Below are 18,975 nucleotides of genomic sequence, written 5' to 3' on the forward strand. Positions count from 1 at the left end.
AAACATTAACAACATACAAAATATAAACAACATACCAAACATTAACAACATGCCAAACATTAACAACACATCAAACATTAACAACATGCAAAACATTAATAACATACCACACATTTCCAACATGCCAAATATTAACAGCATACCCAGCGTTAACAACATGCCAAACATTAATAACATACAAAAATTTAAAACATGCCAAACATTAATAACATACCAAACATTAATTAAACGCCACATAATAATAATATACCAAACATGAATAACATACCAAACATTAATAACATACAAAACATTAACAACATACCAAACATTAACAACATGCCAAATATTAACAACATGCCAAACATTAATAACATACCAAACATTAACAACATGACAAACATTAACAATATGCCAAACATTAAAAACATGCCAAACATTAATAACATACCAAGCATTAATATCATACAAAATATTAACAACATACCAAACATTAACAACATGCCAAACATTAACAACATACCAAACATTAACAACATACAAAACATTAACAACATACCAAATATTAATAACATGCCAAACATTAATAACATACTAAACATTAATAACATACCAAGCATTAACAACATACCAAACATTAACATGCCAAATATTAACAACATACAAAATATTAACAACATACCGAACATTAACAACATACCAAACATTAATAACATACTAAACATTAATAACACACCAAACATTAACAACATACCAAACATTAATAACATACTAAACATTAATAACATACCAAACATTTACAACATACCAAACATTAATAACATACCAAACATTAATATCATGCCAAACATTAATAACATATAAAACATTAATAACATACCAAACATTCATAACATGCCAAACATTAACAACTAACAAAACATACAAAACATACCAAACATTATCAACACACCAAACATTAACAACATGCCAAACATTAACAACATGCAAAACATTAACAACATACCAAACATGCCAAACATTAACAATATACCAAACATTAAGAACATGCCAAACATTAAGAACATGCCAAACATTAATAACATACCAAACCTTTACAATATCCAAACATTAGCAACATGCCAAACATTAAAAACATACCAAACATTAACAACATACCAAACATTAATAACATACCAAACATTAACAGCATGCCAGACATTAACAACACGCCAAACATTAACAACATACCAAACATTAACAACATGCAAAATATTAATAACATACCAAACATTAATATTATACCAAACATTAACAACATACCAAGCATTAATTACATGCCAAACATTAATAACATACAAAACATTAATAACATACCAAACATTAATAACATACCAATTACTAACAACATACAAAATATTAACAACATGCCAAACATTAACAACAGACCAAACATTAACAACATGCCAATCATTAAGAACATACCAAACATTTACAACATGCCAAACATTAACAAAATACCATATATTAACAACATGCCAAACATTAATAACATACCAAAAATTTAAAACATGCCAAACATTAATAACATACCAAACATTAATTAAACGCCACATAATAATAATATACCAAACATGAATAACATACCAAACATTAATAACATACAAAACATTAACAACATACCAAACATTAACAACATGCCAAATATTAACAACATGCCAAACATTAATAACATACCCAACATTAACAACATGACAAACATTAACAATATGCCAAACATTAAAAATATTCCACACATTAATAACATACCAAGCATTAATATCATACCAAATATTAACAACATACCAAACATTAACAACATGCCAAACATTAACAACATACCAAACATTAACAACATACAAAACATTAACAACATACCAAATATTAACAACATGCCAAACATTAATAACATACTAAACATTAATAACATACCAAGCATTAACAACATACCAAACATTAACATGCCAAATATTAACAACATACAAAATATTAACAACATACCGAACATTAACAACATACCAAACATTAATTACATACTAAACATTAATAACACACCAAACATTAACAACATACCAAACATTAATAACATACTAAACATTAATAACATACCAAACATTTACAACATACCAAACATTAATAACATACCAAACATTAATATCATGCCAAACATTAATAACATATAAAACATTAATAACATACCAAACATTCATAACATGCCAAACATTAACAACTAACAAAACATACAAAACATACCAAACATTATCAACACACCAAACATTAACAACATTCCAAACATTAACAACATGCAAAATATTAACAACATACCAAACATGCCAAACATTAACAATATACCAAACATTAAGAACATGCCAAACATTAAGAACATGCCAAACATTAATAACATACCAAACCTTTACAATATCCAAACATTAGCAACATGCCAAACATTAAAAACATACCAAACATTAACAACATACCAAATATTAATAACATACCAAACATTAACAACATGCCAGACATTAACAACACGCCAAACATTAACAACATGCCTACCATTAACAACATGCAAAATATTAATAACATACAAAACATTAATATTATACCAAACATTAACAACATACCAAGCATTAATTACATGCCAAACATTAATAACATACAAAACATTAATAACATACCAAACATTAATAACATACCAATTATTAACAACATACAAAATATTAACAACATGCCAAACATTAACAACAGACCAAACATTAACAACATGCCAATCATTAAGAACATACCAAACATTTACAACATGCCAAACATTAACAAAATACCATATATTAACAACATACCAAACATTAACAACATGCCAAACATAACAACATAACAAACATTAACAACATTCCAAACATTAACAACATGCAAAACATTAATAACATACCAAACATTTACAACATGCCACACATTAATAACATGCCAAACATTAATAACATACAAACCATTAATAACATACAAAACATTAACAACATACTAAACATTAACAACATACCAAACATTATTAACATGCCAAACATTAACAATATAGAAAACATTAACAACATGCAAAACATTAACAACATACCAAACATTTACAACATACCGAACATTAACAACATGCCAAACATTAACAACATGCCATACATTAAAAACATGCCAAACATTAACAACATACCAAACATTAACAACATACGAAATATTAACAACATACCAAACATTAACAACAAGCCATACATTAACAACACATCAAACATTAACAACATGCAAAACATTAATAACATACCAAACATTTCCAACATGCTAAATATTAACAACATACCAAACATCAACAAGATGCCAAACATTAATAACATACCAAAAATTTAAAACATGCCAAACATTAATAACATACCAAACATTAATAACACGCCACATATTAATAATATACCAAACATTAATAACATACCAAACATTAATAACATACAAAACATTAACAACATACAAAACATTAACAACATGCCAAATATTAACAACATGCAAAACATTAATAACATACCAAACATTAAAAACATGCCAAACATTAATAACATACCAAGCATTAATATCATACAAAACATTAACAACATAGCAAACGTTAACAACATGCCAAACATTAACAACATACCAAACATTAACAACATGCCAAACATTAATAACATACTAAACATTAATAACATACCAAGCATTAACAACATACCAAACATTAACAACATGCCAAATATTAACAACATACCAAATATTAACAACATACCGAACATTAACAACATACCAAACATTAATAACATACTAAACATTAATAACATACCAAACATTAACAACATACCAAACATTAATAACATACTAAACATTAATAACATACCAAACATTTACAATATACCAAACATTAATAACATACCAAACATTAATAACATGCCAAACATTAATAACATACAAAACATTAATAACATACCAAACATTCATAACATGCCAAACATTAACAACTAACAAAACATTAATAACATACCAAACATTAATAACATGCCAAACATTAATAACATACAAAACATTAACAACATACCAAATATTCATAACATGCTAAACATTACAAACTAACCAAACATTAATAGCATACCAAACATTAATAATATACCAAAGATTAACAACATGCCAAATATTAATAACATACCAAACATTAACAACATATCAAACATTAACAACATACCAAATAGTAACAACATACCAAATATTAATAACGTACCAAACATTAACAACATACCAAACATTAACAACATACCAAACATTAACAACATGCCAAACATTAACAACATATCAAACATTAATAAAATGCCAAACATTAACAACATGCAAAACATTACCAACATGCCAAACATTAATAACATACCAAACATTAACAACATGCCAAACATTCACAACACACCAAATATTAACAACATACCAAACAGTAACAACATACCAAACATTAACAACATACAAAACATTAACAACATGCCAAACATTAATAACATACCAAACATTCATAACGTACCAAAAATTAAAAACATACCAAACATTAATAAAATACCAAACATAAACAACATAGCAAACATTAACAACATGCAAAACATTAACAAAATACCAAACATTAACAACATGCCAAACATTAATAACATACCAAACATTAATAACATACCAAACATAAACAAAATACCAAACATTAACAACATACCAAACATTAATAACATACCAAACATTAACAACATACAAAACATTAAAAACATACCAAACATTAACAACATGCCAAACATTAATAACCTACCAAACATTAACAACATACCAAACATTAGCAACATACCAAACATTAACAACATGCCAAACATTAACAACATACAAAACATCAACAACATGCCAAACATTAATACCATACCAAACATTCACAACATGCCAAACATTAATAACATACCAAACATTAATAACATACCAAACATTAACAACAGACCAAACATTAATAACATACCAAATATTCATAACATGCCAAACATTAACAACTAACCAAACATTAATAACATACAAAACATTAATAACATACCAAACATTAACAACATACTAAACATTAATAACATACCAAGCATTAACAACTTTCCAAGCATTAATAACATGCCAAACATTAACAACTTACCAAAAATTAACAACATGCCAAACATAATTAACATACCAAACATTAATAACATATTAAACATACACAACATACCAAACATTAATAAAATACCGATCATTAACAACATGCAAAACATTAATAACATACCGAATATTAACAACATACCAAACATTAACAACATACCAAAGATTAACAATATGCCAAACATTAAAAACATACAAAACATTAACAACATACCAAATATTAACAACATGCCAAACATTAAGAATATACCAAACATTAATAACATGCCAAACATTAACAACATACCAAACATTAACAACATTCCAAACATTAACCATATACCAAACATTAATATCATAGCAAACATTAACAACATGCAAAACATTAACAACATACCAAACATTAACGACATACCAAACATTAACAAGATGCCAAACATTAATAGGACACCCAAAATTAACAACATAGCAAACATTAATAACATACCAAATAATTAACAACATGCCAAACGTTAATAAAATACCAGACATTAACAACATACCAAACATTAACAACATGCCAAATATTAATAACATGCCAAACATAAACAACATACCAAACATAAACAACATACCAAACATTAACAATACACCAAACATTAATAAAGTGCCAAACATTACCAACATGCTAAAGATTAACAACATACCAAACATTAACAACATACCAAACATTAATAACATACAAAACATTAATAACATACCAAACATTAAAAACATACCAAACATTAACAACATGCCAAACATAAACAACATGCAAATTATTAACAACATTCCAAACATTAATAACATACCAAACATTAACCACATGTTAAATATTAATAACATACCAAACATTAACAACATACCAAATATTAACAACATACCAAACATTAACAACATATCAAATATTAACAACATGCCAAATATTAACAACATACCAAACATGCCAAACATTAACAATATACCAAACATTAAGAACATGCCAAACATTAAGAACATGCCAAACATTAATCACATACCAAACATTTACAATATCCAAATATTAGCAACATGCCAAACATTAATAACATACCAAACATTAACAACATACCAAACATTAATAACATACTAAACATTAACAACATGCCAAACATTAACAACACGCCAAACATTAACAACATACCAAACATTAACAACATGCAAAATATTAATAACATACCAAACATTAATATTATACAAACATTAACAACATACCAAGCATTAATTACATGCCAAACATTAATAACATACAAAACATTAATAACATACCAAACATTAATAACATACTTATAATTAATAACATACAAAATATTAACAACATGCCAAACATTAACAACAGACCAAACATTAACAACATGCCAATCATTAAGAACATACCAAACATTTACAACATGCCAAACATTAACAACATATCAAATATTAACAACATACCAAACATTAACAACATACCAAACATTAACAACATACCAAACATTAACAACATACCAAACATTAACAACATACCAAACATTACCAACATTCCAAACATTAACAACATGCAAAACATTAATAACATACCAAACATTTACAACATGCCACACATTAATAACATGCCAAACATTAATAACATACAAACCATTAATAACATACAAAACATTAACAACATACTAAACATTAACAACATACCAAACATTTATAACATGCCCAACATTAACAATATAGCAAACATTCACAACATGCAACACATTAACAACATACCAAACATTTACAACATACCAAACATTAACAACATGCCAAACATTAACAACATGCCAAACATTAAAAACATGCCAAACATTAACAACATACCAAACATTAACAACATACAAAATATAAACAACATACCAAACATTAACAACATGCCAAACATTAACAACACATCAAACATTAACAACATGCAAAACATTAATAACATACCACACATTTCAAACATGCCAAATATTAACAGCATACCCAGCGTTAACAACATGCCAAACATTAATAACATACCAAAAATTTAAAACATGCCAAACATTAATAACATACCAAACATTAATTAAACGCAACATAATAATAATATACCAAACATGAATAACATACCAAACATTAATAACATACAAAATATTAACAACATACCAAACATTAACAACATGCCAAATATTAACAACATGCCAACATTAATAACATACCAAACATTAACAACATGACAAACATTAACAATATGCCAAACATTAAAAACATGCCAAACATTAATAACATACCAAGCATTAATATCATACCAAATATTAACAAGATACCAAACATTAACAACATGCCAAACATTAACAACATACCAGACATTAACAACATACAAAACATTAACAACATACCAAATATTAACAACATGCCAAACATTAATAACATACTAAACATTAATAACATACCAAGCATTAACAACATACCAAACATTAACATGCCAAATATTAACAACATACAAAATATTAACAACATACCGAACATTAACAACATACCAAACATTAATAACATACTAAACATTAATAACACACCAAACATTAACAACATACCAAACATTAATAACATACTAAACATTAATAACATACCAAACATTTACAACATACCAAACATTAATAACATACCAAACATTAATATCATGCCAAACATTAATAACATATAAAACATTAATAACATACCAAACATTCATAACATGCCAAACATAAACAACTAACAAAACATACAAAACATACCAAACATTATCAACACACCAAACATTAACAACATGCCAAACATTAACAACATGCAAAACATTAACAACATACCAAACATGCCAAACATTAACAATATACCAAACATTAAGAACATGCCAAACATTAATAACATACCAAACCTTTACAATATCCAAACATTAGCAACATGCCAAACATTAAAAACATACCAAACATTAACAACATACCAAACATTAATAACATACCAAACATTAACAACATGCCAGACATTAACAACACGCCAAACATTAACAACATACCAAACATTAACAACATGCAAAATATTAATAACATACCAAACATTAATATTATACAAAACATTAACAACATACCAAGCATTAATTACATGCCAAACATTAATAACATACAAAACATTAATAACATACCAAACATTAATAACATACCAATTATTAACAACATACAAAATATTAACAACATGCCAAACATTAACAACAGACCAAACATTAACAACATGCCAATCATTAAGAACATACCAAACATTTACAACATGCAAAACATTAACAAAATACCATATATTAACAACATGCCAAACATTAACAACATACCAAACATTAACAACATACCAAACATTAACAACATGCCAAACATTAGCAACATTCCAAACATTAACAACATGCAAAACATTAATAACATACCAAACATTTACAACATGCCACACATTAATAACATGCCAAACATTAATAACATACAAACCATTAATAACATACAAAACATTAACAACATACTAAACATTAACAACATACCAAACATTAATAACATGCCAAACATTAACAATATAGCAAACATTAACAACATGCAAAACATTAACAACATACCAAACATTTACAACATACCGAACATTAACAACATGCCAAACATTAACAACATGCCAAACATTAAAAACATGCCAAACATTAACAACATACCAAACATTAACAACATACCAAACATTAACAACATACGAAATATTAACAACATACCAAACATTAACAACAAGCCATACATTAACAACACATCAAACATTAACAACATGCAAAACATTAATAACATACCAAACATTTCCAACATGCTAAATATTAACAACATACCAAACATCAACAACATGCCAAACATTAATAACATACCAAAAATTTAAAACATGCCAAACATTAATAACATACCAAACATTAATAACACGCCACATATTAATAATATACCAAACATTAATAACATACCAAACATTAATAACATACAAAACATTAACAACATACAAAACATTAACAACATGCCAAATATTAACAACATGCAAAACATTAATAACATACCAAACATTAAAAACATGCCAAACATTAATAACATACCAAGCATTAATATCATACCAAACATTAACAACATACCAAACGTTAACAACATGCCAAACATTAACAACATACCAAACATTAACAACATGCCAAACATTAATAACATACTAAACATTAATAACATACCAAGCATTAACAACATACCAAACATTAACAACATGCCAAATATTAACAATATACCAAATATTAACAACATACCGAACATTAACAAGATACCAAACATTAATAACATACTAAACATTAATAACATACCAAACATTAACAACATACCAAACATTAATAACATACTAAACATTAATAACATACCAAACATTTACAATATACCAAACATTAATAACATACCAAACATTAATAACATGCCAAACATTAATAACATACAAAACATTAATAACATACCAAACATTCATAACATGCCAAAAATTAACAGCTAACAAAACATTAAAAACATACCAAACATTAACAACACACCAAACATTAACAACATACTAAACATTAATAACATACCAAACATTAACAACATGCCAAACATTAACACTTTTCCAAAAATTAACAACATGCCAAACATTAACAACATACCAAACATTAACAACATACCAAATATTAATAACATGCCAAACATTAGTAACATACGAAACATTAACAACATGCCAAACATTAACAACGTACCAAACATAAATAACATGCCCAACTTTAACAACTAACCAAACATTAACAACATGCCAAACATTAACAACATACCAAACATTAACAAGATACCAAACATTAAGAACATGCTAGACATTAATTATATACCAAACATTAATGACATACCAAACATTAGCAACATGCCAAACATTAATAACATACCAAACATTAATAACATGCCAAACATTAACAACCTCCAAACATTAACAACATACCAAACATTAACAACATACCAAACATTAATAACATACCAAACATTAACAACACACTAAACATTAATAACATACCAAACATTAACAACATCCCAACATTAATAACATACCAAACATTAACAACATGCCAAATATTAACAACATACCAAATATTAATAACATGCAAAACATTAACAACATGCCAAACATTAATAATATGCCAAACATTAATAACATGCCAAACATTAATAACATGCCAAACATTAACAAAAGTCCAAACATTAACAACATACCAAACATTAACAACATGCCAAACATTCACAACATGCCAAATATTAACAACATACAAAACATTAACAATATAACAAACATTAACAACATACCAAACATTAATAACATGCCAAACATTAATAACATACCAAACATTAAACACATACCAAACATGAACAACATGCCAAACATTAACAACATGCCAAACATTAACAACATACCAAACATTAACAACATACCAAACATTAACAACATGCCAAACATTAATAACATACAAAACATTAACAACATACAAAACATTAACAACATACCGAACATTAACAACATGCCAAACATTAAAAACATACTAAACATAAATAACATTCCAAACATTAACAACATACCAAATTTTTACAACATACCAAACATTAACAATATAACAAACATTAACAACATGCCAAACATTAACAACATGCCAAACATTAATAACATACCAAACATTAAAAACATACCAAACATTAACAACATGCCAAACATTAACAACATGCCAAACCTTAACAACATACCAAACATTACCAACATACCAACATACCAAACATTAACAACATACCAAACATTAATAACATACCAAACATTAACAACATACAAAACATTAACAACATACCAAACATTAACAACATGCCAAACATTAATAACATACTAAACATTAATAACATACCAAACATTAACAACATACAAAACATTAACAACATGCCAAATATTAACAACATACTAAATATTAACAACATACCGAACATTACCAACATACAAAACATTCATAACATACCAAACATTCATAACATGCCAAACATAAACAACTAACCAAACATTAATAACATACCAAACATTAATAACATACCAAACATTAACAACTTGCCAAACATTAATAACATGCAAAACATTAACACTTTTCCAAAAATTGACAACATGCCAAACATTAACAAAATACCAAACATTAACAACATGCCAAACATTAATAACATGCAAAACATTAGTAACATATCAAACATTAACAACGTACCAAACATTAATAACATGCCAAACAATAACAACATACCAAACATTAATAACATGCCAAACATTAACAACTAACCAAACATTAACAACATGCCAAACAATAACAACATACCAAACATTAATAACATGCCAAACATTAACAACATACCAAACATTAACAACATACCAAACATTAAAAACATGCCAGACATTAATAATATACCAAACATTAATAACATACCAAACATTAACAACATGCCAAACATTAATAACATACCAAACATTAATAACATGCCAAACATTAACAACTTCCAAACATTAACAACATACTAAACACTAATAACATACCAAACATTAATAACATACCAAACATTAACAACACACCAAACATTAATAACATGCCAAACATTAACAACATATCAACCATTCGTAACATGCCAAACATTAACAACTAACCAAACAGTAATAACATACCAAACATTAACAACATGCCAAACATTAACAACATGCCAAACATTAATAATATGCCAAACATTAATAACATACCAAACAAATATTAATAACATACCAAACATTAACAACATACCAAACATTAACAACATACCAAACATTAACAACATACCAAACATTAATATCACACCAAACATTAATAACATACCAAACATTAACAACATGCCAAACATTAATAACATGCCAAACATTAACAACATACCAACCATTCGTAACATGCCAAACATTAACAACTAACCAAACATTAATAACATACCAAACATTAACAACATGCCAAACATTAACAACATGCCAAACATTAATAACATACCAAACATTAACAACATGCCAAACATTAACAACATGCCAAACATTAACAACATGCCAAACATTAACTACAAATTTAACATTAATTAACATGCCAAACATTAACATAAATGCCAAACATTTATCAATATGCCAAACATTTATAACATGCCAAACATACAAACCATGCCAAACATTAACAAGTCTAAACATTAACAACATACCAAACATTAACAATATGCCAAACATTAACAACATGCCAAACATTAACATACCAAACATTAACAATATAACAAATATTAACAACATACCAAACATTAACAACATGCCAAACATTAACAACATGCCAAACATTAATAACATACGAAATATTAAAAACATACCAAACATTAACAACATGCCAAACATTAACAACATGCCAAACATTAACAACATGTCAAACATTAATAACATACCAAACATTAACAACATGCCAAACATTAACAACATGTCAAACATTAATAACATACCAAACATTAACAACATGCCAAACATTAACAACATACTAAACATTAACAACATGCCAAACATTAACAACATGCCAAACATTAATAACATACCAAACATTAACAACATACCAAACATTAACAACATGCCAAACATTAACAACATACCAAACATTAACAACATGCCAAACATTAATAACATGCCAAACATTAACAACATACTAAACATTAACAACATACCAAACATTAACAACATACCAAACATTAACAACATGCCAAACATTAATAACATACTAAACATTAATAACATACCAAACATTAACAACATACAAAACATTAACAACATGCCAAATATTAACAACATACTAAATATTAACAACATACCGAACATTACCAACATACAAAACATTCATAACATACCAAACATTCATAACATGCCAAACATAAACAACTAACCAAACATTAATAACATACCAAACATTAATAACATACCAAACATTAACAACTTGCCAAACATTAATAACATGCAAAACATTAACACTTTTCCAAAAATTGACAACATGCCAAACATTAACAAAATACCAAACATTAACAACATGCCAAACATTAATAACATGCAAAACATTAGTAACATATCAAACATTAACAACGTACCAAACATTAATAACATGCCAAACAATAACAACATACCAAACATTAATAATATGCCAAACATTAACAACTAACCAAACATTAACAACATGCCAAACAATAACAACATACCAAACATTAATAACATGCCAAACATTAACAACATACCAAACATTAACAACATACCAAACATTAAAAACATGCCAGACATTAATAATATACCAAACATTAATAACATACCAAACATTAACAACATGCCAAACATTAATAACATACCAAACATTAATAACATGCCAAACATTAACAACTTCCAAACATTAACAACATACTAAACACTAATAACATACCAAACATTAATAACATACCAAACATTAACAACACACCAAACATTAATAACATGCCAAACATTAACAACATATCAACCATTCGTAACATGCCAAACATTAACAACTAACCAAACAGTAATAACATACCAAACATTAACAACATGCCAAACATTAACAACATGCCAAACATTAATAATATGCCAAACATTAATAACATACCAAACAAATATTAATAACATACCAAACATTAACAACATACCAAACATTAACATCACACCAAACATTAATAACATACCAAACATTAACAACATGCCAAACATTAATAACATGCCAAACATTAACAACATACCAACCATTCGTAACATGCCAAACATTAACAACTAACCAAACATTAATAACATACCAAACATTAACAACATGCCAAACATTAACAACATGCCAAACATTAATAACATACCAAACATTAACAACATGCCAAACATTAACAACATGCCAAACATTAACAACATGCCAAACATTAACTACATACCAAATATTAATAACATGTTAAACATTTACAACATGCCAAACATTAATAATATGCCAAACATTAATAACATGCCAAACATTAATACCATGCCAAACATTAACAAAGGTCTAAACATTAACAACATACCAAACATTAACAATATGCCAAACATTAACAACATGCCAAATATTATCAACATACCAAACATTAACAATATAACAAATATTAACAACATACCAAACATTAACAACATGCCAAACATTAACAACATGCCAAACATTAATAACATACGAAATATTAAAAACATACCAAACATTAACAACATGCCAAACATTAACAACATGCCAAACATTAACAACATGTCAAACATTAATAACATACCAAACATTAACAACATGCCAAACATTAACAACATGTCAAACATTAATAACATACCAAACATTAACAACATGCCAAACATTAACAACATACTAAACATTAACAACATGCCAAACATTAACAACATGCCAAACATTAATAACATACCAAACATTAACAACATACCAAACATTAACAACATGCCAAACATTAACAACATACCAAACATTAACAACATGCCAAACATTAATAACATGCCAAACATTAACAACATACTAAACATTAACAACATACCAAACATTAACAACATACCAAACATTAACAACATGCCAAATCAAAATGTTGGCTACTAAGACAAAACCTGTCGATGATGACAGATCTTTCTTCCAAATCCCACGGCTTTTACTATTGTTGCAGTATATGGGAGAGCACGCATAGAAATAGGTAGCTTTTCTTTTTCTTACCTGCATAGAGTCCGACGGAATGGTCAGCATGCGGAAACTTTTCATACATTCCTTCAGTGAATGTCCACGTTCCTGGTTCAGACTTATAACCACACGTATACCGGTCTTCTACATCACATGTAATTGAAGCAGCTGAAATTAGAAAGAAAGCAATTTTTTTTTATTTCGTTACGTATTTTACTTCTTTCTTCCCGGGAAGATTCCAACGAGTTACCTGTGTGCGTGTGTGCATGCGCACGCGCGTGTGTTCGGTGTAAACATTGAAAAGTAATCATTGCCTACAAAAACAATGAAAAGTATACGACGATGGCGAATTTCAGTTGGAATTTATTCAAAATAGTTTACTGTGTTTGTTTTTTTTTCGCTCTCCTCCTCCCTTCCTATCTCTCTCTCTGTCCTCTCTCTCTCTCTCTCTCTCTATATATATATATATATATATATATATATATATATATATCGCTTTGAAAATAATATACGAACAAACCCTAGGGGCCTCTTTCATCAAGAAACTCACCAGGAGTTAATCGTTCGGTATCAAAAAATGCAAAAAGACGAATTAAATTGTTAGTAACACTAGCACCTTTGTCCGGTTTACATATATGAGTATCTTCATTCGATTTCAATAACTTAATGGTTTTAAAATGCGTGCTGGACCAAATAAAATCACGCGAATCAATCATCGAATTGGAATTATTCTTTTGAAACGATTGTAATTTAAACGAATAGATAGAGCGAAAAACGCCCTTTAAATTGATATATAAAGTAAAGGTTTTATAACGAAAACTTATTTTAAAGTACATCATTTGAAATCAAAAGTAAAAATTCCGTAAAACTTTCTCATCAACTTAATCGTATAAAAATAGTAAACTTGGATCTAATGTTGATGTTTCGCTGATCAAGGGAGATAAATTGTACAATTCACTGTGTATGATAATGCCCGAGTTTATAATGCGTACTGATTCAAGAAATCCTGGCGATATTTATTTAGAATGATATTAATACGTCTACATATGTAAAATTAAGGAAATTCCCATGTTGTAATATATTAAAGAATAGTGTATATGTGAAATTGTTATTTTTATATTTCTTTTATGTTCATCCAGCCTCTTCGTAAGTTCAAGATTTAATATGTAAACGATAAAAACGTTTTATGTAAATGTTTTATTGTTTTTAGTGTTTGTCTTATTGCTGCGTTGTTGAATATATATATATATATATATATATATATATATATATATATATATATAATTTTCTAGCTTGCACTTTTCAAATGCTTGCTAAAATCATATATGCACCTGACAATTCTTTTGAGGTTATTTTATAAAATCAACACGGAGACGAATTTATCAACATATAAATTTTATTTAAAATTGTTGTACATTGAAGGGGGCAGCTCCCGGTATTTAAATAAATTAAGTAATTAGGATCGAAAATTATATTTATTAAAAGAGAAAGCTGGAATCAGACATAGTGATCAAAAGTGAAAATAAATACATATTGCTATTTAGATGCGATTCCAGGAATGTAGTGAATTGTCGATTATAGTAGAAATAACTGTTCAACAAACTTAGGTTTGCAAGTAGATTGGGATAAAATGTAGAAATATAACATGGCATCGAATTCTCATCATTATCATCACCAGATGGAAATACATGTCTTCGTAATTGTTGTAAGCCTTTGTTTTCATCGTCATTTCAACCAGGTAATGTGATGTCTTCTGTTATTACATAACATTACGCTGTCCCATCATCTTCAATATTGAACTTTATATAAAACACCTTCCAAAGTGTTAACTGTACTCCCTCATCTATAATATATGTCTCCCTTCCTCTGTGTAGAAAAGAACTGCCTATTACACATCTCCTCACACATATATCAGCATACTATTAAAAATGTGAACTCCTCCATCTAATCATCTCATCGCCGTCGCTGTGTAACCCGCTCTATGTCTCCTCCCCATTATGCGTTTCCCGCTATGCTACACAATTACGCCTTTTGCCCATTGACATAAAGATAGGTTAATTGTATAGGGTTGGTTGGTGTGTGGCACGCCGACAGAGATGGTAAACACGTCAAACACGCTCGTCGCTGTGTCTGCTCGCTTCTGTCTTTTGTTGTTTGTGTTATCTCTTATATAAACGTCAATCCACATTCTTGAGAATGTAAATATTAAGACATTACATTCTTCGTTTCTATTTTGTATTGCAACATTTATAAACCCTGACCTGAAATGTAAACAGGTCTTTGTTTTCATAATAATGACAATTTTGCTCATTTTTATATGACACCAAAATGTAGATCAAAAGTCATCTCGAATGTGCGTGTGTGCATACCTCTGATTTCAAATGTGCGTCGCCACATGTCCATATCCAACATTATGGTTTGTGGTGTAGTCAGTGTTGTTGGAATTCCTAGTTTATTTAGAACGTTGTAAATAATTATATGCTTTATGTTGGTAGTTAGAAATCGACATCTGTTTATAATAAACGTGTTTGATGCATAGGAGCTTTGTTTATTGCTTCTGGAAAAATTAGTAGGACTTTTATGCATTTAAAGTGAAATGCGAGGAATATTGTAATTTTTATTCGACTCTGTAATCAAGTTGAAATTTTCCAGAAGCAATAATACTCTAATAGAGTGCGAAATTCAGAAAAGACTGGAGACAGCATAAAACGACATAAAAATTGCTATTCTTTAAATGCACTAGTCTCTCATATAATACAATATGAACATTCCTTTAACATTAAACAAGTAAGACTCGTTATTCCAAATAAATAATACGAGGGGCGTGCAATAAGTAATGCCCCTGACCCACTTCCAGTTGTCTGATCTGGCTGAAATTTTGCATGTGCAATGATTTATATCTCTACGGGTTATGTGGCAAATTACAGCTCTGAACTAATTGTGGTTTCTGTTTTACAGGTATTTGAACTGGGTCAGGTGTGAAATGGAGCCTGTTGAATGTCGAGCATTATGGTTATAATGTCCCATCATTTGACCTTGTAAAACGCTGGCATCGTGGATTCAAACATGGCCCGAAGTCTGTGGAAACAGCTCCCAGACCTGGTTGCTCCCCTTCTGCCATTGATGAGGCATCTGTCCGTCAAGTTGAGGCTGCCATTTTGGAAGATCGGCGCATTCTATTCGCCAAATAGCCCAAGATGTCAAGATTAGTATAGAGTCTGTGGAAACTATCATTCATGACCATTTGCATATGCATAAGGTGTTTGCCAGATGGATTCCCAGGTTGCTCACACCATTCCAAAGCGAGAACGCGCAGAGTGCTCGAGGATGAATTTGGTGATGGGCTCAGAAGATGAGTCAAAGTTTTTCAAAAGACTGATTACACAGGATGAAACCTGGGTCCATCACTATGATCCAGAGACCAAAGCCCAGTCAATGCAGTGGAAGCACTTGGACTCACCACCTCCAAAGAAGGCAAGGGTGCAGCCCTCCATTGGCAAGGTCATGCTCACAGTCTTCTGGGACCAGGACGGAGTAGCGATGACAGATTTCCCGGCAAAGGGTACCACAATTACAGGAGCCTATTAAGCTTCACTTTTGAGGAAATTAAGGGAAGCTATTAAAATCAAAGCATTTCCCAGATGATGCAGCCTTGATTTCTGAAGTCACGTCGTGGTTGGAGGACCAACCTGGGGTGTTCTACAAAAACGATCCCAGAGCTGCATCAAACGATGGGAGAAATGCATAACTCTGGGTGGTTCCTTTGTAGAGAAAGAATAATAACTGTGCCAAGTTTCGTTGCTCTACTTCTATGGGAAGTGGGTCAGGGGAATTGTTATTGCACGCCCCTTGTAGATGTATTGAATCAGCATCCATTAATAATCCTAACACAATTAAACAACGTGATAGCTTCTACAATCTATCTGCATTATTCATCGTATGCTTTCTTTTTCGAATAAAAAAAACACAAATGCTTATAT

At 28.8% G+C, this 18,975-nt stretch overlaps 2 protein-coding genes across 2 annotated transcripts in view; one reads left to right on the forward strand and one right to left on the reverse strand.

The window, feature by feature from the left end:
* Nucleotides 1-18,975, reverse strand: part of LOC145293985 (enteropeptidase-like) — a 123,778-nt gene that overhangs the window by 89,835 nt on the left and 14,968 nt on the right. The window contains exon 4 of the mRNA XM_080140878.1: nucleotides 15,032-15,163. Coding sequence (XP_079997004.1) covers nucleotides 15,032-15,163 — 132 coding nt within the window. The remainder of the gene's footprint in view (nucleotides 1-15,031; nucleotides 15,164-18,975) is intronic.
* Nucleotides 1,170-9,738, forward strand: LOC145294256 (uncharacterized). Its single transcript, XM_080141356.1, has 3 exons — nucleotides 1,170-1,340; nucleotides 8,155-8,243; nucleotides 9,735-9,738. The coding sequence occupies exons 1-3, from the start codon at nucleotides 1,170-1,172 to the stop codon at nucleotides 9,736-9,738; spliced, it is 264 nt and encodes an 87-aa protein (XP_079997482.1).

Source organism: Euprymna scolopes, chromosome 15, assembly GCF_053919585.1.
Source record: "Euprymna scolopes isolate OS-2025 chromosome 15, ASM5391958v1, whole genome shotgun sequence".
In the NCBI taxonomy this organism is placed as follows: Eukaryota; Metazoa; Mollusca; class Cephalopoda; order Sepiida; family Sepiolidae; genus Euprymna; species Euprymna scolopes.

Excerpts from the sequence above, each read along its gene's own strand:
- LOC145294256 (XM_080141356.1), top strand. The coding sequence starts at position 1,170 with ATGCCAGACATTAACAACACGCCAAACATTAACAACATACCAAACATT. Across the intron at positions 1,341-8,154 it reads ACATTAATAACATACCAAAC|CCAAACATTAATAACATACC; the intron begins ATTAATAACATA and ends ATTAACAACATA.